The sequence below is a fragment of the Tauraco erythrolophus genome, chromosome 5 (assembly GCF_009769465.1).
Source record: "Tauraco erythrolophus isolate bTauEry1 chromosome 5, bTauEry1.pri, whole genome shotgun sequence".
Classification (NCBI taxonomy): domain Eukaryota; kingdom Metazoa; phylum Chordata; class Aves; order Musophagiformes; family Musophagidae; genus Tauraco; species Tauraco erythrolophus.
In genome coordinates, this window is record NC_141469.1 from 7,345,170 (window position 1) to 7,369,919 (window position 24,750).

General features: G+C 44.9%; 1 protein-coding gene across 1 annotated transcript; it reads left to right on the forward strand.

The window, feature by feature from the left end:
- Positions 1–1,616: 1,616 nt before the first annotated feature.
- On the forward strand, positions 1,617–2,579 carry SPRY1 (sprouty RTK signaling antagonist 1). Its single transcript, XM_009982790.1, has one exon. It carries the CDS (start codon positions 1,617–1,619, stop codon positions 2,577–2,579), a length of 963 nt encoding a protein of 320 aa, XP_009981092.1.
- Positions 2,580–24,750: the final 22,171 nt, after the last annotated feature.

Here is a 24,750-nt window from a genome sequence, read left to right on the forward strand (position 1 = left end):
TTGGGAAGAAGGCAGCTCGTTATGTGGGCTGAATTGGAAGTGAACGTGTTTGGGTTTTTTTTTTTCCCTCTTAATCTGGTGACCCTAAATAAAGCCCACACAGGTGACATTAAACGTAAAATGAAATCTTTGACTGCTGGATCGGCACAAAGACTTTGTGTCCTGGCAGAAGCTGTCGCTTACCGTTTATGAGCGGTCAGAGCGATAAAGATGCTGACTACCTGTTAGAAGAAACCTTTCCTGCTCCTCTCCATCCCTGTGCTTCCACACCACCGGCCCTTTTTCTCTCGAGTGGAGAACAGCTCCGTGCCAGCTGTGGTCTGGGTAGGCAAGACAGACTCTTTCTCATTATTATTGGATGAGTTTTGGAACCGCTCGGTAGCACTTATCGTTCTCCTTTTTCAGGTAAACATGTGTGACATCTTGGGGGGAATGAAAACGGACTTTTCTCCCAGCTGTCAGTAAAGGAAAGCCTTTTATTTTCTTAGTTCTCTGTACAAACGTGGCATTTAGATACTCGTCTGAATTTTTATATAGGTACGGAACTGTCACTGTGGTTTCCTCAATCAGCGTTGCAATCTTTGTGTCGATAGCGAGGCAGAATGAAAAGGAATGAAAATGCCTAACGTTTATTTAAATGGTAGACTAGAAGATGGTGTATTTATTTGAGGAACTTTTAATCTATTTTTCTTGTGAAAATGGATTTTTTTTTTTCTTTGATTGTGTTTTAAGGTTGAGTTGGTTAGTTTTTTTTTGTCATTTACTCTTAACATTATTATGAATCTGTAGGTACTTTTTATTCAACACCTAGTTCATCTCAGCCTTTTCTACCTCTTTCTCTTTCACACCCTGGCCTGTGGTCAGAAAATACTTGAAAATGGGCTGTTTGCAGCCTTGCTTTAATTTTATAAGGAGCATATTAGATTTGTATGGGAGTTGCTTTGTTATAGAAAATGTCTTGGCTGCTTGACAGCACTTAGTTTGAGACTCTGTAACGCACATACGTCACTTTGAAAAGGAGCCTTTCCACATGTCCTGGGAAGCAAATCTGTTAAGCTTTGTGATGCTGCACACTCAGACAGAAGAGTGAGAATGTGCATGTTCTTTATTCTGCCATACAGAACATGAACCTGGCAGTGTTCTTGCCTGTTTCCAACTTAGTTTTGGGGACATTCAGGATTGCTATTGCGAGTTAGACAGACGTTGAGTTCAGTAACAAGTGAGAAGCACCTTCCATGGCTTGCCAAGTAAGCGTACAGGTTAGTACTGAATTTTTTATTTTTGTTTTATAGGGCATGGGGTCTCCTTTGCATTCCTCATCTATGATGCCATACCCAGACTCTCCCTATTTCTGGACTTTGGCCAGATCCTCAGCGTTGTTGTAATCCCCTGCTGAAAGAGATCAGTACCAGGTGGCTAGGGCGATTTGTGGTTTGCCGTATCGCTTGTTTTCAAAGAGTACCCCGTCCTTTATTCCTCTTTTGCCCTTGATCTCGCGTATGCGTGCATGTATGTACACACGCAGTGTTTATTTATGCCTTCTGTCTGCTTCTCCTTTTAGGATTTCAGATGCATGCCAGGTTCCCACTGAATGCCAGAAGTAGACATCACTACAGATGGAGCCCCAAAGTCAACATGGCAGCGGTGGCTCGCTAGTGGTGATTCAGCAGCCCTCCTTGGACAGCCGGCAGCGGTTGGACTACGAAAGGGAGAGCCAGCCGACAACCATCCTGTCGCTCGACCAGATCAAGGCCATCCGGGGCAGCAACGAATACACCGAAGGCCCGTCCGTGGTGAGGAAACCCGGACCGCGGGCAGCGCCGAGGCAGGAGAAGCACGAAAGGACTCACGAAATCGTACCGATCAATGTGAATAACAACTACGAGCACAGAGTGGGCCACAGCGGGCAGGCGGCCCACCAGCACAGCGCGAGGGCTCCCGTCCTGAGCCGCTCGACCAGCACGGGCAGCGCGGCCAGCTCGGGCAGCGGCAGCAGCGCCTCCTCGGAGCAGGGTCTGCTGGGTCGCTCGCCACCGTGCCGGCCGGGCTCCGGCCACAAGCCCGACCGGACAATCCGGACGCAGCCCAAGCAGTCGTCCCTGGTCGTCGACGACCTGAAGGGCCCTTTGAAAGAGGACCCGACGCAGCACAAGTTCATCTGCGAGGAGTGCGGGAAGTGCAAGTGTGGGGAGTGCACGGCGCCCCGTGCCCTGCCCTCCTGCCTGGCATGCAACCGGCAGTGCCTGTGCTCTGCCGAGAGCATGGTGGAGTACGGCACCTGCATGTGCTTGGTCAAAGGCATCTTCTACCACTGCTCCAACGACGACGAGGGAGACTCCTACGCGGATAATCCCTGCTCGTGTTCCCAGTCGCACTGCTGTTCTAGGTACCTGTGCATGGGCGCCATGGCCGTGTTTCTGCCGTGCTTGCTCTGCTACCCTCCTGCGAAAGGATGCCTCAAGCTCTGCCGGGGCTGCTACGACCGCGTCAACCGTCCGGGTTGCCGATGCAAGAACTCCAACACAGTCTATTGTAAACTGGAGAGCTGCCCCTCCCGGGGTCAGGGCAAGCCCTCATGATTTCTGGAGGGAGGTTGGCTTCCTCCAACTTCAGTTTTTCAGGTTGTAGCTGTTTTTGGTTTTGTTTTTGTTTTTTCTCTTTTCCTCCTCCCTCCCCTTTTTGGGGGGCCCGTTCTTTTGCTTTCCTGTCTCCCCAACTTCAAATACACCAGTTCTTCCCTTGGCATCTTTGCTCTCCTCTTCCTATTGACTTGGCTGAGTGTGGAGCGTTTTACGTAGTCATTGCTGCTCTTTGGTAAGTGTGGACCTGGTATCCGCCACTGCCGCTCGCTGTGGCAGGCTCTGTGGAGTTTGTAACTGAACCACTCCTGAAAGAGACAGTGAGGGCTCACTGGGCTCTGGAAGCTTCTTGCTCTGTGAATATCTTCCCAAAGATGTTTTTCGTTCTCAGCAATTTTTTTTTTTTTCCCCTCAAACTCCTGGGTACCAAGGAAGAATAACTTTTGAGTGAGCTGGATTGTGAAATAACTTTTTGCGTGTGTTCTTTCTGGAGAGGGGTGTAAAATAAAGGCTGTACCAAATGAAAGGCCTGACTCTTCCATAAGCAGCCTGCTTTTTTTTGCCTTATCCCCCCACCCCCCCTTTTTTTTTTTTGTCTTAACTTTGGGAACATTCTCAGTCCTGAGAATTACCCGAATTACCCTGCCTCCTTTTTTTTTTTTTTTTCTTTTTTACATTTTCAGTGTAACTTCAGTTTTTGCTACACCATGTAGATCTTCACATTGGAGACATTATGGCTGCAACACACTCGTCTGTTTCTTTTGCTGTCAAATCTTTGAAGGATATTGCTCGCTCCACTCTCTTACTCCTGTTTTTATAGTCTGTCAGTATCAGTGGATGTTAAAGTTGGTGTTCATATATCCAAACAGCCTTCAGGTGTCATTGAGGCACCTAAACGTTCTTGAATCCTTAAAGTTTCTTGTGATCCCTTGGTTTAGTGAATTTAGCTCTGCTCTGTACTTTATAATTTTATTCTGTCCCTGTTTTATTGCCTTAGCCACAAATTGTGGTCCTTTTTTGTATATTTTATGTATAAAACACAAAGTTGAATCCCAACTATTTTTAAGACAAAAGTCTGTTAAAACTTTTTTTATTGTAAAGAATATTTATTATGTGAATCTCTATTATTTTATGATATTTATTGCAAAAGACTTTGAAAATGTACTCATGTCCGAATATAACAAAATATCAATACTTAACGAAATAAGGATGACACGAAGAAAGTACATATGTTAACTATAATGCAGAAAATATATTAATTAATGAAAACGGCTCTTGAGTTCTTTTGTTACGATGGCAGCTTGTGAGCTACGTGTACGTATTGCTGAGTTGTCGGGGTTTCTCCTCTCTGTGGTCTGTCAGGTAGCAAATAACTTACTATGGATACTTCAAAACCACTAGTCTGTGCTCTAGTTTAGTTTACCTAATTTTAACTTTGCTAACTATATATCAAGTAAGTTTTTGCTATGGGATATTTAATACAATTGAATGTATACGTTGTGCTTAACAGTGCCAAGAAGAGTAGGCCCTATTTATTTACCGGAGCATTTGGAAATACAGTTCTGGAGGAGGAGACCATAACTTTGAGGGTTTTTTTGTTTCCTAAAGAGTACCAAATTAACATGTAAAGCTATTTTAAATTTCCCGATACAGAACTTCTTGGCTGGCTAAATTGTACGTCAACTGGAGTAATGAATCTACCAAGCTCAAATCTAAATAAAAATCAAGAGGCAGGATGAAAAATAACGGTTGTGTTGCTGTAGTTTGCTAGCTTTGAAATTTGGGGGTGGATGTGTTTTGTGCCTGTGTCTTCGGCTGGTTTGTCTTTTTTCCCATACGTCTTCCCAATGTCAACTGAATCTATGTTGTGTCTTTAAATCGAAGGCTCTTAAGGGTGACCCAAGTGTCACAGCTGCTTGTGGCCATTTAACACATATTCAACAAAAAAGCTTTTCATTAAGAGCGAATGGGGAAGCCTCCTTCTTCTGTTCCTGTGGGTCAAGGCTAACATCACAATTCTTCCGAAGTGAAAAGTTTATCAAATGGATGTAATTTCACATGGTATTCAGAGTAAGTGGTTCTAGAGAAACTCCACTTTAAGAACACAGTAATAACTTGACAAATGTGTTATAACTTGCGTTTTGAAGCCCTGCTGCTTTGGATTGCCATATTCAAGCTGTCCTGACTCCCAGTATGTTGATGATTTGAACAAGCTGGGCTTTTGTAGTTAACTCCGTCAAAGCTGATCCAGTGTCATATAATGAGCTGACTGGAAGGTTGCGTTCTTTACTACATGGCATTTGTGACTTCTGTGAGGCATAAAGTGAAATCATCACCTGGGTACATGTAGGAAACCACTTGCCTTGCAGAGTACAGTTGGTAATGTGCTCTCCCAGCCTCAGTGTGACAAAATTGACAGGCTGGGAGGCTTGTGGGGCGGCAGTGTGTATATCCAAAGTCTGCTTTCCAAGATTTATTTGTCCTGAGATGAAGCAAAGCCAAGAGAAGATATTTTTCTGAGGAGCAGGCGACTTGCTTTGCACTACTTTCCTATCACTGATACTTCTCTAACAGTGACAGCTGCAAACAGCCCTTGGGAGACAATGAAATCCTTGTCAAACAGTCACCGGTGGTCAGATATGACCATTTTTAAGGCTCTGTACTGACACTCAGAAATACTGAGCCAACTGCCTTTTCATAACTGGATACAATCCAGCTCTGTGTTGAGTAAGTTTGCTCAAAGGGTGTTAGTTATTCCTCTTGAAGAAAAAATTTGTATAGCTTACCTCTGTCTCTCTTTTTTTCAGCCAGGTGACTTACGTGGGGGTTTGGTTTGATTTGATTTGGTTCCTAGTGGAAGAGAAGGTGGCCCAAAGGACCCACATGTATTCTGTCTTCTAATGATGATCTTCCGTCACGAGCTGTCTCACAGCACTGTTTCAGATTTCTTTAAAAAAAGTCAACAAAACCCACGCTCCTTACCTTATGAAAATGGCTGTGACTTCTTTCAGGCAGACACATGTTGAGATGTAGAACTGCCACGCAGGATTGCAGGAGGGCAATGGAGTGTCTTCTACTGGAAAAATACTGAGCAAGCTGACAGATGTATGAAGTAAGCCTCCACAGCTTGAGGAGACAAAAGTTATCTTATGTATAGGTGCTAAGTGGTCAGTCGTTAAGTCTGTTCTACTTTCTACCATATAGCAACTGGAATGACCATCTAGAGATACTGAGATACTGTATTTTGTTGTAAGGGGGTTTGCTAAACGCTAATGAGATTTCTGTCAATAAGGAGACTGAAGTGTAGATTTCAGTTCACCAACCCAAAATTTATCAGTGGGCCGCTGAGGTTACTTTCTACGTGTCTGTAGAGTGCCAGGCTGTCAGAGGTCCGTCGCAACGTAGATCATAAGAATTATTTCTTAACCGTTTTCAGATAGCCTTGAGGTCTTATTTTGAAAAATAAAAGAGAACTCAGTATAAAATGATCAAGTAATTAGGCAGTAAGTTCCGCTGACCTACTAACCTAATTGTGTAGGTTGGTGATGGATTCGAACGAGCCTGCCATCTGGTTGTACACAGCAGAGTCCTGAAATGCGTCCCGTAAGGTCTGGGATGAAGGAATTCCCTCCAGCAAGCCAGAATTCAAGTCTTGGTTTGCTTAGCATCTTGAAATTTGTGGTAAGAGGTGAGTTTTGGAAACATGGTGAATAAGTTTCCATGTTCCATGCTGCAGGAACATGTAGAGTATTGGATAGAATTTGAGTGTTTCTCTAAAGATGGCTTCATTACTCTAATGCTAGTGGGGATCATGCTTAAGAAATGAGAAGTACTTGCTCTTGTTTCTGGTTCCATATCATAAAGACAGGTGGGAGAGGATTAGCCCCTCTGTCTGTGATAAAGCAAATCTGTTAAGAGGGATTAAAAGGGCTAGATGAAGTGCTTTAATGGACTTATACAAAGTAATAGATTTTTGTCCTGGAGGAATGTTCAGGACTCACTGATACTTCTGTTTTTCTTGTTCTGCTAAAATTACCTCCAAATTCTAAGGAATCCTGATTAATTGTTGGCTTCCTTCCAGCTGGAGCATTTGTGTCAGTCACGGTGGTGCTTCAAAAAACCTGGAATAAAATTTGGTACTGCTATCGCACAGCTGGATTTCCCAGCCTTACACAGCGCATGGGTCGCCCAGGTCTTGTTCTGATTAGCTTTGGTCAGCGGGCAAGATGCGCTTAGGGCAGCTCTTAATCATTTGTATTTCCTCGCTGTGGTCGTTTCTCACCTTCCTTTTGCTGATGGGAGTAGCCAAGGCATGGCTTCTGCCCTTGCCCTTAGGCACCCAGCCACACAGGGCCTGGCTTAACAGCTTTATACTTACTGGAAAGATCTATTAAAAACCTTTTCAAGCTACCCAGAAAGTTTCCTTCAGCATGTTTTGCTTCCACATTAGAGCACGGACTTGGGCTGTCACTGGTACGCAGGACTGATGCCCCACTGTCCTGCTGGAGGGATAAGGATGGTCTGCGAGCTGAGCAGCAAGCACAGCCCGTGGATCAGCTTTCTGCTGCCGTCTCAGCCTTTAAAAATCCCAGCTCAGGGTTGTTGAGGCTCTTTGTGCACCCTTGGGCTGTGAATACTCACTTGCTGCAAGTGGAGAGCTCTTGCAGTGCACATCCCATGCCCTCGCCAGATGTTTGCAGGAGGCACAGGTCCCTGCAGGCGTTGCCGTGACCATCCACCTTTTCAGCTGCTTTTTCTGTCCTCTGTATATATGTGTGTGTGTGTGCTTTGAAAGGAGCTTTGGTTCCTGCGTACGCAGGTAGCAGTGTACAGGTACTGATTTGCTCTCGCTTCAACTTGATAGGAAATACCTTTTCTGTGCCTATATACGTGTATTCTGTTAGATCCTGTGTTTCTTGGCTGGAGCGTTAAATCCAAACTCGGTGTCTGTTAAAGGCTAAAAGAGGTACATGGACATACTGGCCTCTGTATTAGAAGCCAACACGGTTGGAAGGAAGTGTTATTCCTGGAGTAGTCTTTATTTTTATTGCTTATAAAATATTTTATTTTATTATAGAAATTTGTTGCTCAGTTTATATCTGTGACAAAGATTTGCAGTGCTGTTGTTTTTCCCAGTATAACGCTTGCAGCTGCCACTCCTTCTGGTGAAGGTGTCTTGAGAGGAGATATTTCCTCATTTACTTATTAATAAATACAAATATAGGACAGGTTTCCTGCAGAAACATGGTCTTATTTCTTAGGTTGAAGTATATAGGGGTGAAACTCTAGTCTTACTGAATAACTTTTGGCTTGAGCTTCAAAAAAGGACCAGAAATTCACCTGGCTCTTTCAACGTTCCTGACATATGCACGTGACAATACCGTAAAAGGAGGAGAAACGATGTACTGCTGGGGGAATGGCATTGTCGTGTGTGACACAAAATTAGCTGTCTTCATCTCGACAATGTAATTGTCGTGAGTTGCTGGTTTGTGAAGCTGGTTTGGTTTAGTCCTCAGAGAAAGGTGTGTGTGATAGCCGTGCCTCTCTCGCACTGTAAGCACGCCCTGGTTTTCTAAACCTTTGTATACACCTACAGCGCCGCGGATCTGAACACAAATATCCTGCGGAACACATTGTCAGAAGGCACAGACGTTTGGCAGAGGCTCTGCCCCAGAGGCTGAACCTCATGGTGTTGGTGCAATAAGGAGCACAACGGGACTCCCCATCCTGCCTGACCCTCTGGGGTCGCAACTGTGGTGTGACAGGGTTTACACCACAGCATACTTCTGCTGAATGAAGTGAGTGGGTTCACACCCGTGATTGAGTTGGCCAAGTGACAGCGTACTGATGCTGGAGCCTGATGCCACCGCAAGCCGTCTGGAATGGACTTGATACCGGCAGTTGGGTTTTTTTTCCTTGTTTTCTTTTTTTTTTTTTTATTCATTGGGTCGGTTGATACTGCAGACTGTCTTACGAATGGCTGGTGTCCATACGTGTTAGGGTGTTCTTAGTTTATATGATAAAGTAACTGAGAAGTAGCTGGAGTACCCTAAGCGGATGCTGAAATTGTGTAACTGATTAACTACTTAACAGATATTTTAAATGAAATTGCCCCTCTTCCAGCGCATGCTTCAACTTCCAAACCATCTGACGGTTCTTCCAGTGCCGTGAGGATTCCTCTGCCACACTTTAAGGAAGAAGAAAAGTTGAAGTTTCCTGGCCTGGTAAAGGTCCTCTCCAAAGCAAAGGGCAATGGCTTTAAACTGAAAGAAGATAGATTTAGATTAGATTGGAGGAAGAAATTCTTCCCTCTGAGGGTGGTGAGGCCCTGGAACAGGTTGCCCAGAGAAGCTGTGCCCCATTCCTGGAAGTGTTCAAGGTCAGGCTGGATGAGGCTTTGAGCAACCCGATCTAGTGGAAGGTGTCCCTGCCCATGGCAGGGGGGTTGGAATGAGATGATCTTTAAGGTCCCTTTCAACCCAAACCATTCTATAGTTCTATACTTTCTTGTGTGGCGTTCAACTTGATGCTTTTGATCTGTGCAATTTATGAGTAGAACACTTCAAAATGAAAATGAATAACCTAGTTGCCCGGAAGGAAGGGGGAAGTGCTGGGGCTTTTCTCTAAACTGGATACTGGGAGATTGCACGGTACCGTCTTTTTAATATCAAGGTGTCCTAGCTGCTCCTGCTCAAGATCCATTTTCAGCAACATTTATTTCTTATCAAAAACAAGTCTCATTTATCCAACCCCTTCATTTTTAGGGAATAATTGTACACTTGTTCATTTTTCTATATAGCATGCGAAGTTCTTCTGGATTAAACACACTACGTCTATGTGAGCCATCTGCCCTACTACTGAGGCACTTGCTGATTTAATACATTTCCATGTATTCTGTATCTCTTCTGAATCATGATGAGGATCTGCCTGGTTAGTCAGGGTGGGAAATACAGTGTAGTTGGATCTCATGCTTTTCTTTTGGTCCAAAGTTCAGATCTAGGTATAAAATCGCCAAAGTTTGGCGGTACCTGGAGTCTGGTCTGGAGTTTAATGATCTGCAAGAGCATGTGAGGAAATACTGTTATAGTTGAAAATGCATCAATTCTGCTGCATTAAGTGGTCAAAGGGTCTCTCTGCGAGCAAGTGGTTGACATTCTGCAGTCTCCACAGAGCTTTTTGTACGGGCTTTCAAATCTTAAGCTTTAGAGCCTGTGTGGTTGTTTCTCCTCTCTCCATCTCTTGCCCTGTACTGGAGCAGGAGCCCTTGCATAGTGGTTCCAGAGTCATCCATCACTCTGCCAGGTGCAGATAGCATTTCCTGAAAACGTTAATCTCATTTGCTGTTCCCGCTGATAACTCTAACACCCTGGGTTTGGGATAACTTTATCTGTTCGGGTGGCAAAAAATTGCAATACCTCCTTAACAAGTAGCTTAAAGCATTTTGCTCTTGGACTTAAATTCTTGTAAACCAACTGTGCCTGATAAAACAGCTCTGAGGGAAATATTTCCCTTTTGCTGCTGGGAGAACTGGGGCTGGAGGGCTGCGTGGAGCCACGCTGGGCGCACAACCAGAAGCCTTTGACCGGCAGCATGGTGGTGTACTTAGTCGTTCTTCTGTACGGAGAGATGAATGGGTGGGAAAACCTCTTCGTGCCTGAAGCTGTAGCACTTTCTGGAGAAGATTTCTAAGTTGTATGTTGTAACACGCCGCAGGTCTTGGGTGCGTGCAGGCATTCGACTATGATGGTTTAGAAGCAATGTTGATACTCTTATGGGGAAAAATATGTAATCCTTGTACAGGGACCAATTCAAAATGTTCTTGCTGCAGCACACCGCACAGCAGGCTCTGCCTGTAGTGAACAGTTCCACATTTATTAGGTTTTGGATTGTTTGGGGTTTTTTTTAAATAATATTTGAAAATGGCAGTGGTGCTGCTCTCCGGGTGCCAGCGTTTGGCCATGTGGGAAACTAGGTTGGAGCCTAAATAATGCCCGTTACTTGCGGGGCTGGAAACTAGAGCCATATCCTATGGCCTTCTAATTAAAACTCTTTATTTCCACAGATTTATTCTGTAGGCCTTACTAAATAGATCAGCCTTGGGTTTCTAATGGTGACTACTTGAGGAGGAATGTAGCCTTTGTTACTCTGAATGGTTGGGAGCAGATTACCGGGCTGCCAATTTCCTGTTGCCTTTCAGAGCTGCAATTTGAGCCCTATTTGCTCCTGGCTCTTGCACAATTGAAAACAATGGGTGGCTTCTTTCAGGTTTCACTTCAGAGCTCTCAGAAACTGGGGAAGTGGCAAAAGCCCTACTTTACAGGTAATTAACAATAGATAATGTTTGCTCTGCTTTTTTTTTTTCCCCCTCCTTTTTTATTATTCTTTTTTTCCTTATTTAAAAAAAATAAAAATTGCTGATAAAGGTAGAAGTACACACCGAGCTCCCAGTGTAGCTACTGCACAAGTAGGCTTGTGGATGCAGTCCCAGACAGAACCCTAGGAAGATGATGGGCACCAAGTCAAGCGTACCTCCAAGCACACAAAGGCAAAGGCAGCCCAGGAGAGGTGTTGGGCTGCTGGCAATGCTGAAGGCTGAGCAGCAAAGTCTGGACAGGCTCCTCTTTCCAATCAGCCCAGTATGTGAGCGTTTACTGTTGTGAACCTGCTCTTTGATTTAGGGCCCCTTTTTATTGTAGGCTCTATCTCCTTTATTAGGTGCACACTTCTCATACCTTGTTGACGTTTATGTAGGATAGTTAAATGTTTTCCTGTGTGTATTCAATTCTAGGAAACCACCTGTCCTGTAAAGTTTATCTTAAATACAGAAGCTTGTTTTACCACATAAAGATATATAAGTGTCTGTTTAGCCTTATCTTGTTAACGGAGAGCTGTGGACACCTAGGAAGAAGATGCAAAAAAGATGCTTCGTTATTAGTATGCATCGAAAAATGGTCTGGGGCAGACAAAAAAATGTCTAAATTGGGATGCTCAGGCTCCTTACAGGTAGCAGGGAAGGGATAAACAACAGAATAAGAGTCCCCTGCCCTCAGAAGTTAATTTTGTGTCTGCAAGTTGCACTCTGTGAGGTAGTGTGCTGACAAGTTTGGAAAAAATAAATGGAAAAAATAAAAATGGACCTTTGGACATGCTGATTGCAGAGACTTCTCTTTGGGCATGTAGAGCTAACTCTTTATTCGGCCTTGCTGTATATGTGGAGACTTCCTGAGGACACAGGAGATGGGTGCACGCACATACTGTAGTTCCTTGGTGTGTAAATGCCCACTTGTCTTCTGTATCTGCCAACCTCATGCGTGCAAAAACGGGAGGAGAGAAGGAAAAGCTCGCTCTGGTAAAACCCGTTCCAGTAGATCCTGGCTAATCCAAGTAGCACTACTCAAATTTTTGCTCTGGGTGAAACCGGCAGCAAACCATACTTGCGCTCAGCATCTCTCCTACGTTTGCCCTCCCAAAGCAGCTTCTGGTTTGGTTTGTCTTTCTTCTCAACACGGGCCCAGTTTGGTGGTGGGACCGCCGGCCTGAGAAGTTGCTGCCTCCCTTGGTCATGCTGATGCAGCTGTTTATCAAACACAGGGTACCCAGGTGGAAGGAGGGGAAGGGACTTCTTGTGCCGGGGAGATGTCACGCAGTGCCATACCTGGAAGCAGCACACGCTTTTCAGGGCTGCCTCTCTGCCTTGAACGTGCTTCCAGGGATCATCTACTCTCCTTCCTGACTTCCCTGCCTGAAGACACAGCTTCGTAGATGGTTGCTGAGGCTGCAGACATGGCTATACGGCTACAAGTCAAAAAAGGGACGTATCTAACAGCACCTGAGGAAATTCTGTCCCTGTGCTCCGTCCACGTGCTTTTGAACAAGTAAGCGAAGTATTAAAAAAGAAACAAAACCAAGATGAAATTCTGCGCTTTATGCCTGTGTTTCTGAGTTTCCCATGAGGCTTGTAGGATTTCATTAGCTTTAACTGCGAACATGACTTTTACTTCTTGTTCTCATCATCTGCAAGACTCAGAAAAACTGTCTGACTCAGTAACCTCCTTCTGTTTCTCCTCCTTCCCGTTGTAGCTGCCCCTCTTACTTCTACGACTTCAGTGACATCTTGTAGGCTGTAAACCTTGCAACAGAAACTAGCCCAGAAGGAGAAAGGGGTGGCAGAGCTGCAACGCTGTGGATATATGTCTTCTCCACAGCAGGAGCAGATGAATGGATGGCGATGGCCTCTGTTGTGGATATTCATCCAGAGCTCTGAAAAAGAGGAGGGAGAGATTCTGAGCAGAGGCTTAGAGCCAAGCTGTAAAATTGCTCACTGGTAGCCTTGTAATTATGTGATTTGTGATTAATCACAAATGATTGTGATTATTTCCTCCTTTCTCCAGTTCTTTGCAAGTAATTTAGGAAGATACAGGAGATACACATGAAAAAAAATTTCCTTTTTTCGGAAAACCACAATACATTTGAGCAGAGGTTCAATAATTTTGGCTTTTGCTACTATTGCTCCTAAATCTTGTACCCTTTCATTGGAGAAGTGTGAGCTGCTGTAGCACTAGATGTTATTTACATGTAAATTACATTTACAGCACAGCTGTGTTTGTAAATACAAGCTACTTTGGACCACAACAGTCCAGCCTCTCAGTTCTCTATTTCATTTTCTAGCAGTATAAGCACCTCCTGTGTGCCTGCACTTGGTTTTCAGGTTTATTAGATTTTTTTTCTCCAGAGGGGAAGCAGAATTAGCCCTTGGTGACCAGTGTGCAGCTGCAGAGATCAGGCTGCTGTACCTCTGTGGTCCCTGCGCTGTTAAAGTCCTTTCCAGGAATGTGCCCATCACCTTTCCAACCCACGACTCTGCAACAGCACTGCCACTTGCCCTTGGAAAGCCACGTGCCTCCCTCGGATGCCCAAACATGCCCTGGGCGTACCGCTGATTAGTACTTCTCAGTGCAGTAGTTGACTTAAAATTGCTGAGACAAAAATATGTTTTCCCCTTATTTAGTACTTATTTGCCATTTCACTGCAACTATCACGTCTTAGCACACACAGGTGAGAGTACAGGAGCCAGACTAACATTGAGGTGGCTGAATTGAAGTGAGGTGAAACCCACCTGCAGTCACTTAAACTCAGTCAAGTCCTCTTTTTCTTGCTTTTTTGTTTCTTTCATCTCTTCCTTTGGCTTGCTTTCTGACTTTCACTGAGACATGTTGGTAAAGGGTCTTTCTTGCTTTTCTGGAGTGTTTATGTAAAATACAATTAATGATAAAAATATCTCCCATGACACAAGCTGTATGATAGATAACCCTTTCCTCCTCCTGTCTTTGCATTCCGTGGGCACAGAGATGATATGTGAGGATATTTGCATATGCACCCAGCGTAAAACAGAGTTTTTGCTCTCTTACATCTACAGTCTCCCCAGCGCATTCGGGCAGATGGTTCTGATTGTCAGCCTTGCTCATACGTGATGTTCTGCTGCAGAAAATGCTGCCTCCATCATGTTTTTCAGGGGATGTAAACTTGCCAAAACAAATGATGGGCAGAGGAGTGCCTGACAACTTTGTTTTGATTTTACGTAACCTCCACGATATCCTCTCGCAATGCCTCCCAGATAAGTAGGTGGTATGCCAAGAAAAGAGAATAGTTAAAACTTCTAATGATCTCATCCAACCTCTCTGTTTTTGATGGGTTACGAGACATGACATCAGAGTTTTCTGTTTCGTGCCCGCGGCATGCTGGAGGGAGCCCACAGCTACGGCGGTGGCCATCCCACAGAGGCGAACCCAGTCACCACGTAGTAAGGGCTAAAAGCAGAAGAAGTGCGAGCAACAAAACAATGGATGAGCTGGACAAGGCCATGCGATGATACACCAGAGTCAGAAGGACCCACAATTTTTTAAAATTCCCCAAGCCAGCTTGAGCCTTGGCTGAGATGCAAGTGTGAAGGGAGGGCAGGAGACCGTCGGACCCATGGTCTTCCTTCCACAGAGACAACTCTCACTCCTCAGTCTGATAATAAGCAGTGGTGGAACCTGTTTCATAGTCTTGTTTTCTTGGGAAAAAAAACTGCTGTCCTGATAAACTGTGATAAACTTTACGTATGTAGGAAGCAATGTGAATGAAAAGACAAAGCCGGGAAGATCTGCCTTCAAACCTCAACTGTGCTCAGGGACAACAAGCAAAACATCCCATCTTCCTGTCTCCATTTCCACACAGTACAGGTATTTCTGACCATAACGAGTATTTTATGAGATGTTACTTCTCTGTGTCGTTACTGTACTTCAACAACACACTGAAAAATCATTACATGTGTATGAGTTGTATGAAGTATTTTTTATTCTGCTTTCTGGAGGCTTTAGTAAGAAGCGAGCATGCAGAGGGAATCGTTAGGAGCAAAATTACAGTCTCAAAGGTGACCATTTTAAAGGCTTATATATCCTCATTGAAGTTTTTGCAAGGCACCTGAGATTTTGTCTCCTATTATTTAGAGGTATCACTCTTCCTGGCATTTTTGGATAAGCGGTAGCATTTGGTTTTACTTCCCCATCCTTCCCTGCTGTTGCACACCATCTCACCATCCTGTGCTCCACAGAGCAAGGCTGAGGATTTTGTGCAACGTAGTCTATATGTCCTTTAGCAATCGCCTTACTTGTAAAGCAGTCCCTCCCCAACAGGACTGCCACAGGGCATGGAAAGGGCCGGAAGCTGAAGGCCCTGAGGCTCAAAGATAATGAGTTAAGCACTTCCCCAAGCGAAAGCCACAGGAGCCAGGTCTCTCCAGGATATGGTTTTAGAGGGAGTGTTTTGGGTGGAGGTAGCTCAGTCTCTTTTGCCCTCCTGCGCTGGAAATGCAGGGGATGGTCTGTAAGGTCGGAGGCAAGGGAGCATCACTAACCCAGCTGTTGAGCCTTAGCTTCAACAGCTGGAGAGGAGATATTAGGCAAAGCCCCCTTTTTGCAGCTGAGCTCTACAGGACAGGTTAAGACCACGAGGATGCATTGGCAATTAAAATCAGTCCCAGGTGGCACTGCTGGAGCTATGGGTCAGTGACAACTCTCCCCCACCGGTGTAGTGGTCTCTGCTCTCTTTGTCCTTGAGCATGATGACAGCAGCTCTTCCTCAAGCATAAACAGTCTTAGGATGTGGCATTACTTGTCTAAAAAATGTCAGCTTCAAGCTTCTAGCTTGTCTCTAGTACCTTCAGCTCAGTCCAGGCATACAGAGGAGATGCTACCTGGCAAAGGGAAACAGGTGAAAGCACTTAGTCATCTGCAATCGTTTCCTTAACAAAAGGACCTGGTGCATAGCCTAGGGGTTATATTCTTATCTCGAGTCAGGCAGGAAACCCTATGATTTACAACTGGATGTAAGAAGTAGTGATCGCATGCCTAATCTGTGCATTCCAGATTACTGGAATATATTTCCCTCAGGGTACGAGCCTAAAGGATCCCAAATCAGCAAGACAGAGCAGCACATGTGTGAGTTGCTGGCTAAGCAAGTTAGGATACTGAGAACATGGTAGACTAATGCTCCGGAATCTGTAAATTCAAGGTAAAATGAACAAATTCTGCCCTGGAAGCTCTGAGGCCCTTGTGACAGACTCACTTCTGCCCCTCGAAAGCAGCTGTGTTACTCCACAAAATTACCAGGTGCAAATTTACTGCAGCTGAGGGGACACCCAGGCCAACAGCCTTTGCTTATATATAGGGGTATTAAGCAGCCTGGTCCTTCTTGACGCAGTTCGTAGTCTGTCTTGATCTTCTTCAGGCTTGCCATAAGACCTGCAACTTTAAATCCAAGAGGGGTTATTTATTACAGGAGAGGTGTGTGATGCTCCTGGGAGTCTTCTGGAGTCCTGCTGCCTTTTTGCTTCTTTGCTGGAGCACGTGGCATGGATTTGGTGAGTCTCTGCTGGGGCATTGGGCGCTGTTTGCTGTTTCGAGTCTGCCGGGGAGACCTAGTTGAGGTCCTTACCAAAAGAAGGTAGCTTATTCTTTGCTGGGTGCCTATCTAGAGATGAGCCTTGTCCAGGACAGGGGCTTTGAGCGGCTTTTGTGATACAAATGGTGCGTGTTTAAAACCTTGCAAGCCCTGTATGTGGCTGGGAAATGGGAAGCTGTTGGTTTGAGGGTATTAACTGTCTGATGGCATGCCTTGTCTGCATCGAGGTGGCCCCAGGAGCAGGGCAGCTTGGAAATGCCTCTGGCAATTAAAACCTGTATTTTCAAGTGCAACTCTGCTGTTTGTTCATGCTGAGAAGAGTTTCCTATCTTTCAGTCTTTTGGATGTTGGGCTACACTTAATAGGATGAGATTTATTTTTTTATCCCCTCTTTCCCCCTTGAACCACAAAGCTGCCAAGCTATCCAAGAAAGAGGCTTGTAATTAATGCTAAGTGAAGTGGAAACCAGGGTGGCTGCTTAGCATAGGGCTAGCGGGGCACGCTTTGGCTTCAAAGAATGCTGGTGTAGTTCCGAAACAACTGTGGGTCTCCAGGTTTTTAGTCGTGGTACATGGGAGTAGAAACCACCCACAATACAGTGAAGATGTTTGTCTCTGTCGTGACTGGAATACAAAGATTGTATGGCTGGGCTGGGGAAGCATCCCTTTGGGTGGATTTTTCTTTTTGGGCACTCCAGGAAAGGCTGGATTTGCTTCTCTTGAAAAGCTCTGTGTAAGCTCCTGTTGTAGGTTGTGACCTGGGAGTTTGGGGCTGTGATCGTGCTGCTGATAACCTCATCACCCAGCCTTGACCTGTCTGTGAGCAGACTACTCTGTAAGGGGCCACCTTTTCTTAGAATACCTCCTTCTCCTTGCGCAGAACTTTGTCGTTCCAATAAGTGGTTTCACTTTCTTAAGTGTTGAAAGTGACTGTTAAAGCAGCAGCCTTAACCCGAGGCTCACGGGCTTTAAATTTATTCCTCCCCACACACACACACAGTTTCAGGGCTTTTTCCTCAACCCTCAAGAAAATAGGGAATGTGGTGGGCAAGTTCTTTGCCTGTGCTTTTCCAACACTTTCTGGGTGTCTGAAAACCTTAGAGAAAAACGGCTGTGACTGATGAGAAATCCTTAGTTGGGCAAAAATGGAGACTCGATCAGTACTGAGTGGCAAAAAAAACGTGAGGGGCAGGGGGAATGACATTGGTTTTGGTGGTGTGTTTTTATTTTACCCACTTTATAGTAGTCCATTTCAACTCCATGGTTTTCCTTTGTTGGCTTCACATCTCTAAGTTATATTCTGCAATTCTGTATCTGTCTGATATCTGCTCTTCTGTTGAGACTACAGCAGAAGCGCTGGTGTCTTTGCACAGTGCCTTAGCTTTGCAGAGCTATAGAGAATAAATAGCACAGCTGTTGCAGTCCTTGGTTTGACCATTTGGTCAAATCGCTGTTAGTAGTGCTGGGTTTTTTCTGGCCTGTAACAAGTAGGCTGTGGCAGAGGACCTGCTGTGTCATGTTTGTCAGTTTTATCTCTTGCTTGGTGGTGGTGGTGGTTTTTTTTTTTAAAAAAAAAAGAGTCCCTCAAGTGCTGAGCTGTGTCAGACTTATTCAGAATTCTTGATTTTTCCTTCCTTTTTGAAGGTGACCTTACAGAAAATCAACATAAGGAATATTTTTCTCATCCGATGTCTTCGTGGATCTCTCTAAAACGTGTGTCGGTGTTTCCCACCTGCCTCGGCTTCTCATGCAGATGAGCCCTGCCAAACGGTCCCTAATGCCCCCCCTTAGGACAAAGGCTCAGTTGTTGTTTTCTGTTGATAAACTGGACATTTAACTGCTTCGTTTCCCCTCGCTACAGCAGGATTAGTCGGTGGCTATTTGCTCAGGCCCCAGTCCTGGGGCTTGCTGGGACAATCACTCAAGAGGTTCAGATTTAGAAACCAATGAATGTCAAGCTGAGCCTCTGAACTAAACTTTCTTTGAGATGAGCCAGAGTGACCTGCAGCGAGCTGTAAAGAAGAGTGCAATGACCCCCCTCCCTTCTCCTCCTCCTCCCTTTCCCTTCCCGAAAGGAAAAATATTTCCCAGAGCACTGGGAACCCTCCTGACTTCCTCTCCTGTGAATTCTGGATTAGTGTCATTTGCATGCTTAAAGTTAATTCACTAGTGAACGGAGGAGGTGTCTGGGAGCTTGAATAGATTCAGAGTGCCAAGGGCCTCTGGTGCGAACTGCGGAGCGAGGGAAAGTGAGGACATGTAGGACGACCGCAGGGCTGGAGGGAGAGAGGAGGGATTGTACCGTTTGTACTGAAGTGCTTGCGACTCTGCCCTCCCACAGGCCATGGCAACTGGGCTGAATGTAATCTGGCCCTTTTCTTTTCTTGCTTGCATTCAAATGAGGCCATATAACAAGTGGAGAGCGAGAGGAAGGGGAGAAATGCGTGAAGTGTACGTAATAAAGGTGATACTGCAGAAAACGCCGTTTAAAAACATGACCAAACTCAGTGTATCGGGCGGCTTGGGAATTTGAGCGTACTCGGTCCCTGGGAGGTTTCTTCTGAAGCCATCTTTGAAAACAAAACAAACAAAAAAGCCCTGTCTGGTTATCCACAGGCTTTGCTCCCTGATAAGAGCCGTCTATTGCGACCAAATTAAAACATGGGCTCCGTCTTGCAGCTAGCACTTGGTAAGACATATCCACCCGTTGGCAAAGCTGCCATTTCCAGATTTCTTAGTGCCTGGGAAAGCAGCTTTTAAATTGCAAAATAAAAAAAAAAAAGAGAGAGGAAAAGAAAAGTTTGCATCATTGCACGGAGTCACCGGCCCTGCTGAGGGGGCTTTCTCTCTCTTCTGAAGAACAGACCATGCACAAAGCCAGATGGTTCCCGTCTGCTGGCTTTATTCAATGCGCTTCCTCCCGCAGACGGGAGCCCTTTTGCCCTCCTCCCACCCCCCCGTCTTTCAGGCATCCACCACTGGGCCTTTCTGTTCTGTGGCTGGAAATAATCTTTTATTGCCCAGTTGTTCGGAAGTGACCTTTTGCCCTTGATTAGATAGCACCAGGCTCTATCACCGGCTTGCTTTTGAGCTGGCAGTTGCTTTTTTGTGTTGGCTGATCCGGTGTCAGGGAGAACAATGCGAGGCTTTGCCGAATTTTAGTCTGGCGAAGGCCTCCTGTGGGATGGCGGGGGGTAGGGAGGGACGGCGGTGTCTAAAGCAGCCTCGCGGACCATGATTAATTCTAGGAAAACATTTCCTTTAATAAACTGCCAAACAAATTGCGTTTTGGGTTGGTCTTTCACCTTCGTCTTGCACGCTGATGCAAAGCGCCGCGTGGTCCTTTCCATGCAGTTTGCTGCTCTGTGATGGGGAGAAGTGAAACTGCTCCTTGTTTCTCCTCCACAGGGTGTTGGTGCCTGGTTGTGCCGGCAGGTGAGCCTAACACCTGCCCCAAAACCAAGAGGCCAGAACCCTCCAGCTGGTGTTGAGCTTTGAGTCGCTGTGTTTCACTGCCAGGGTGGCCAGAAAAGTTCTTTCTGGAGAGATGCTCTCAGGCCCTGGAGGAAATGGCTGATGCCTCTCTCTTCCAACAAGCAGCTTGGATAGCTTTGGAAAGAGGAGGCTTTCCAGTTACCTGTAGACAGCAAAGAGGTAATGTTTAAGGAAGGTTAAGGAAATTCTGTGAAACGTAGTAAGGAGAGAAAAACAGAGGTTTTCAGAGAAATTTTTAAACCCAAAGCCTAGAACTGATCGTGTGTTACACCTGACTTGGCATACTGATTATATATTCTCATGTTATTTTCTATTACACATAAAACATACTGCATCTATTTGAGGGAGTAGGAATCTCTTTCCTAAATAAATGGATAAACTATCCTTGAGCTTTAGCCTAAAACCAAACCAAACAAACCACAAACCCACCTTTCCTCTCCAGCTTGATCTAGACTGACTTAGAAGTAGCAGGAGAGAAGCTGTTATCTTGTAGGTTATTCAGTGATCCAAAAGCCATAATCAAGAAAGTTGGGTTGGGTGGTTTTTTTAATTAGGATTTCAAGACAGCTTAGTCTTCAGCAGTCTGGCGAAATAATTAAATAAAAGAAGAATACATCTGGTTTCTAGTCTTGTAGAAGTTAAAGGAGAAAAAATCACTGTTTTACAAGGTTTTTATTGCTTGGTTTTGTGTTTGCTGGTTTTTGGGGTTGTTTTTTTAATTTATTTTTTGTTACCTCAATGAAGCTTTTCTTTTGAGTTCTGTCACTATCCAATTTTGTAAGAATTTTTCTACAGAGGATAATTTGTTGGTCACCACAATCCCTTTGTTACTGGTGTGAACTACACTGCTCCCTTAAATAGTAACCTTTAAAAAAAAAATAGCTCTCTTGGACTCACTGAGTCATCAACAGCTTCTTAATTCCGACTGTCAAGGTCACCCCTTCATCTGGGAAACAATGTGAATGTCTGTGGTGTGACTTGGACGCGTTTGGCGTCACCACGGCAGTTTGTGAGCTCTGTTCCCTGGTAGTCTGGGCTGCAGCCGCTGGAAACCTGGACCTGGTGAGGAATGGTGCCCAGCCAAGGTGCCACCATAGCAAGGAGCTGGGGCAGGTGCCTCCACCCAGGGACCATGGGCTTCTCCCAGCTCCTACGACTTGAATGCAGTCCAGGTCCTAGACAGCAAATGAAAAGCATTTAATGGTATTTGTTATTTTGTTAAATCAAGCATTTGAGATAAAGTTTCTAACCCTGCACCATACCACATACATTCTCTTCCTGCCACTCCCACTTTTTTTTTGTTATTCAAGACAATTGCATTCAGAAATCTACAGTAAAATAACATTAAGGCTTTTTGGTTGGCCCTCACAAGCTGGGGGGGGGTGGGTGATCAGAGTTAGGGCTTCCCATGCATGGTTTGTGGGTAGGCATATGTGGTCATCACTTACATCGCACGTGGTTTTATTTTTGTTGAAAGGCTCCAGCCTCAGCTGGCGCACGGAGCGAGTCTGCCTCGAGGCTGTCTCTGGGCTGGGTGTTTGGGGCAGCTGAGCACAGCAAGTAGGTGCAGGGAAAGAAGGGGTGCAGTCTGTTTAAATTAAATAGTTGTGGCCCTGGACAGTTGTGTGTGTTTTCTAACCCCACTCACTTAAATGTCTTTTTTTTTTTTTTTTTTCAGGTTGTAAATAATTGTGTGTTCTTTATTTCTTTTGTGTGCCTGCCCTGGCACCTCGAGGAGCATATATATAAAAATATATGTACATATGTATATACGGCAAATTATGGGGTCTGGTTCCTGATTTCTACTGATTTTGGTGTTTAAAGGCGTGAACTTTTGTTATCATTGTCTATATGAGATCTAAGCTGGTAGGTGATGGAGGATTTCGGTCCATGCCTAGAAGCATCAAGTGTGTGTTTGTGGGTGGTGTTCTAGTGTCACACAGTGACACAAGGTGAGCCGTGCTCAGCAGCAAAAGGGAAGGGCTGTGTGCCTCTTGTACAACAAGCTGGCAGCAAAAAGAACAAAGGTGTTTAGGCTCTGGGTTATCAAGAAAGTCTGGCCGGGCTTGGCTTTAATTGCTTACGAGAAGCATCAAAAGACTTTCAAGCAGATGTTTCATCTTTTCTGAGATGAGTGAGTAAACCACTTGCTATCTTTAATGTCTCAGAGAGGAGTTCCTGTTCTCTCTGTCAATCCAAGGGTGGAAGAAGAAAATGTTGTCAGGGAGCTGTTTGAAAGATGTCTATTAGGAGCAAGATAATAGAGGTTGGAAGTGACTCAGTGATGTGCTTGCTTGCTGTCTGTAGCAATGTTTAGATCTTCACACAAAGGAAAGGCTTGAAAGTGGGAAGAAAAATGTGTTACCAAGTAATGGAAGTGATATTGAATAAGACATATCGCTAGCGAGTGAAGTGAGGATGCTTGGGAAGCTGTAACTGTGATCCTGAGTGGTGGTGGACCCCATGAAGCAGTCTTCTGGACAGCATGGTCTGATACAAGCTCATGTGTTCATATGTTTGCGAGTGTAAGCAGACCACAGATGAGCAGTTCCTGTCCTCTTCCCCCAACCACTTATTTTTTTCCAGAAGGATGTGTTAAAATGAGGAGGTAACGCTTGGTGTATGCACACGTGGACTTTACCCCAATCCCGCTGAAATAATCAGAACTATTCGGAATTGTTAGATCCTGAAGAACGATTGTGTTACATGATTGTATGACTACATAGTGATTTGACTTTCTGGTGTGATTCCTTGTAACTCCGAAGTGTCTGGATGGTGGAGGAACTGGTGTTTGGCATGTGACGCTGGGATAAAAATTCTGTAGTATTTCACTTAAATTTCCTGAAGCAAGCCCTAGAACACCAGGCTTAGGAAATTTTGGAGTGCTCACAGGGCAATGCAGTATACAAGACTGTTGGTTTCACCCCTGTTAGATGCCATAGGACTTCTCTGTGAGGAAGAGTTCCCTTAACGATTCTTAACGAATTCCATGAATTTTTCCCTCACACCCCCATTTTATCCATTAAAATGTTATCTTTGGACAGTTAGAAACATTGAAATATTCATATAGATTTAGTTGTGCTGTTTGTAAGATTTGTCAGGTAGTAACTTGAGTGCAGCTGAGAAGCAGAGGTGGTAGCAGCTGTAGCTCTCAAGGCTACATGGAGCTCGGCTTCATTCATTCTGAACGTGCTGTACCCATATCTTTTGGTTGTAATCAGAGTAACTGCTGCTGCTCCTGTGCTTCAATAGTTATTGCTACTATAAGGAATATAAATCTTCAAATGTTTTAGGTTGAAAGGAACCTCAAAGCAGTAGTTCAAGTCTAAATTGCTTTTATATAGTGTCTAATGCGTGCAAGTTCTGGATGCTTTTTTAAATGAGAATTGATGAAGAACAGCTATAGGAAAATTCATGCTAGCAAATTTATTTTAATTCTTTCCACTTGTCACATCTCTCATGTGGGTTCAGTATGATAGTTACTCAGTCAGGTCTGTAAGAAGTTGATAATAGCAGAAGAAACTTCAGAGTAACTCGTGATTTTTTTTTTTATCAAGTGGAAAAAACATAACCCGGTTGAGGCAAAGTAGTATATCTAGTTCTCATCGTCCTGTGTAGGAACCACGTATGTAATACAAGGCGATTTCCACTTACTAATGTCTTTGCTGCTGTTAGCCAGTGAGATGCCCATAACTGTTAGTAATGTTATTTTCAGCTGTCTGTGTGTGTGTTCAGATTTTTTTCCACTGATAGCAACAGCTCTTTACCCACTGACTGCATCTTGTGGGTCACTGGGCTGGGCTGCAGCCCACGGCTCTCACGGGATGCCCACATGCCAAGAGTCTTAAAGAGATGTCAACACTTCGGGCTGCAGTGTTGTAGTACAGAGATAGGTAAGCCAGCTGAAACCTCAGCAAGCAAACTGCAGCGGTGTGGGCTTCAATGTGGGCTGTCTTACTTGCCTTCTCCTTGTAAGGTCTGTGACAACATGCTCACAAAGGAAGTCATGCTCTGACTCAGATCAACAAGTGGCCATTTCATGCTCTAAATCAAGGGTTACATCCTTCCTAAAGTAATTTCTACCTTGCCAGAATCTGATGCTTGCTTGCACAGTGATAGTCTGTGCCTTGTAACTCAGTGGTGGTGCACAGGGGCCACCTGTGTTTTGGTTTGGTGTCATGCTTAGCACACACTTCCTTGCTTGCCTTCAGGGCTGCAGCTTTGCTGTGGGTTTTACCACATCGAGCTGGCTGTTGAATTGCTTTTACTGTGTGTGACCTGGCTCTGGAAAGCTTCAAGCCACAGGTTTCTCTTGGAGTGAAGACTTGATCTTTCTTGTCCTGTTTCTCATCCAGCATGGCCAGCAGGTCAAGGGAGGTGATTCTCCCCCTCTGCTCTCATGATACCCTACCTGCAGTAGTGCGTTCAGCTCAGGGGCCCCAACAGAAGGGCGTGGAGCTGTTGGAGCGGGTCCAGAGGAGGGCTACAGAGATGATCTGAGGGCTAGAGGAGCACCTCTCTTATGAAGACAGGCTGAGAGAGCTGGGGCTGTTCAGTCTGGAGAAGGCTCCAGGGAGACCTTCTAGCAGCCTTCCAGTACCTAAAGGGGGCCTACAAGAAAGCTGGAGAGGGACTTTTTACAAGGGTGTGTAGCAATAGGACATGAGGCAATAGCTTTAAACTGAAAGAGGGGAGGTGTAGATTAGATTTAAGGAAGAAATTCTTCCCTCTGA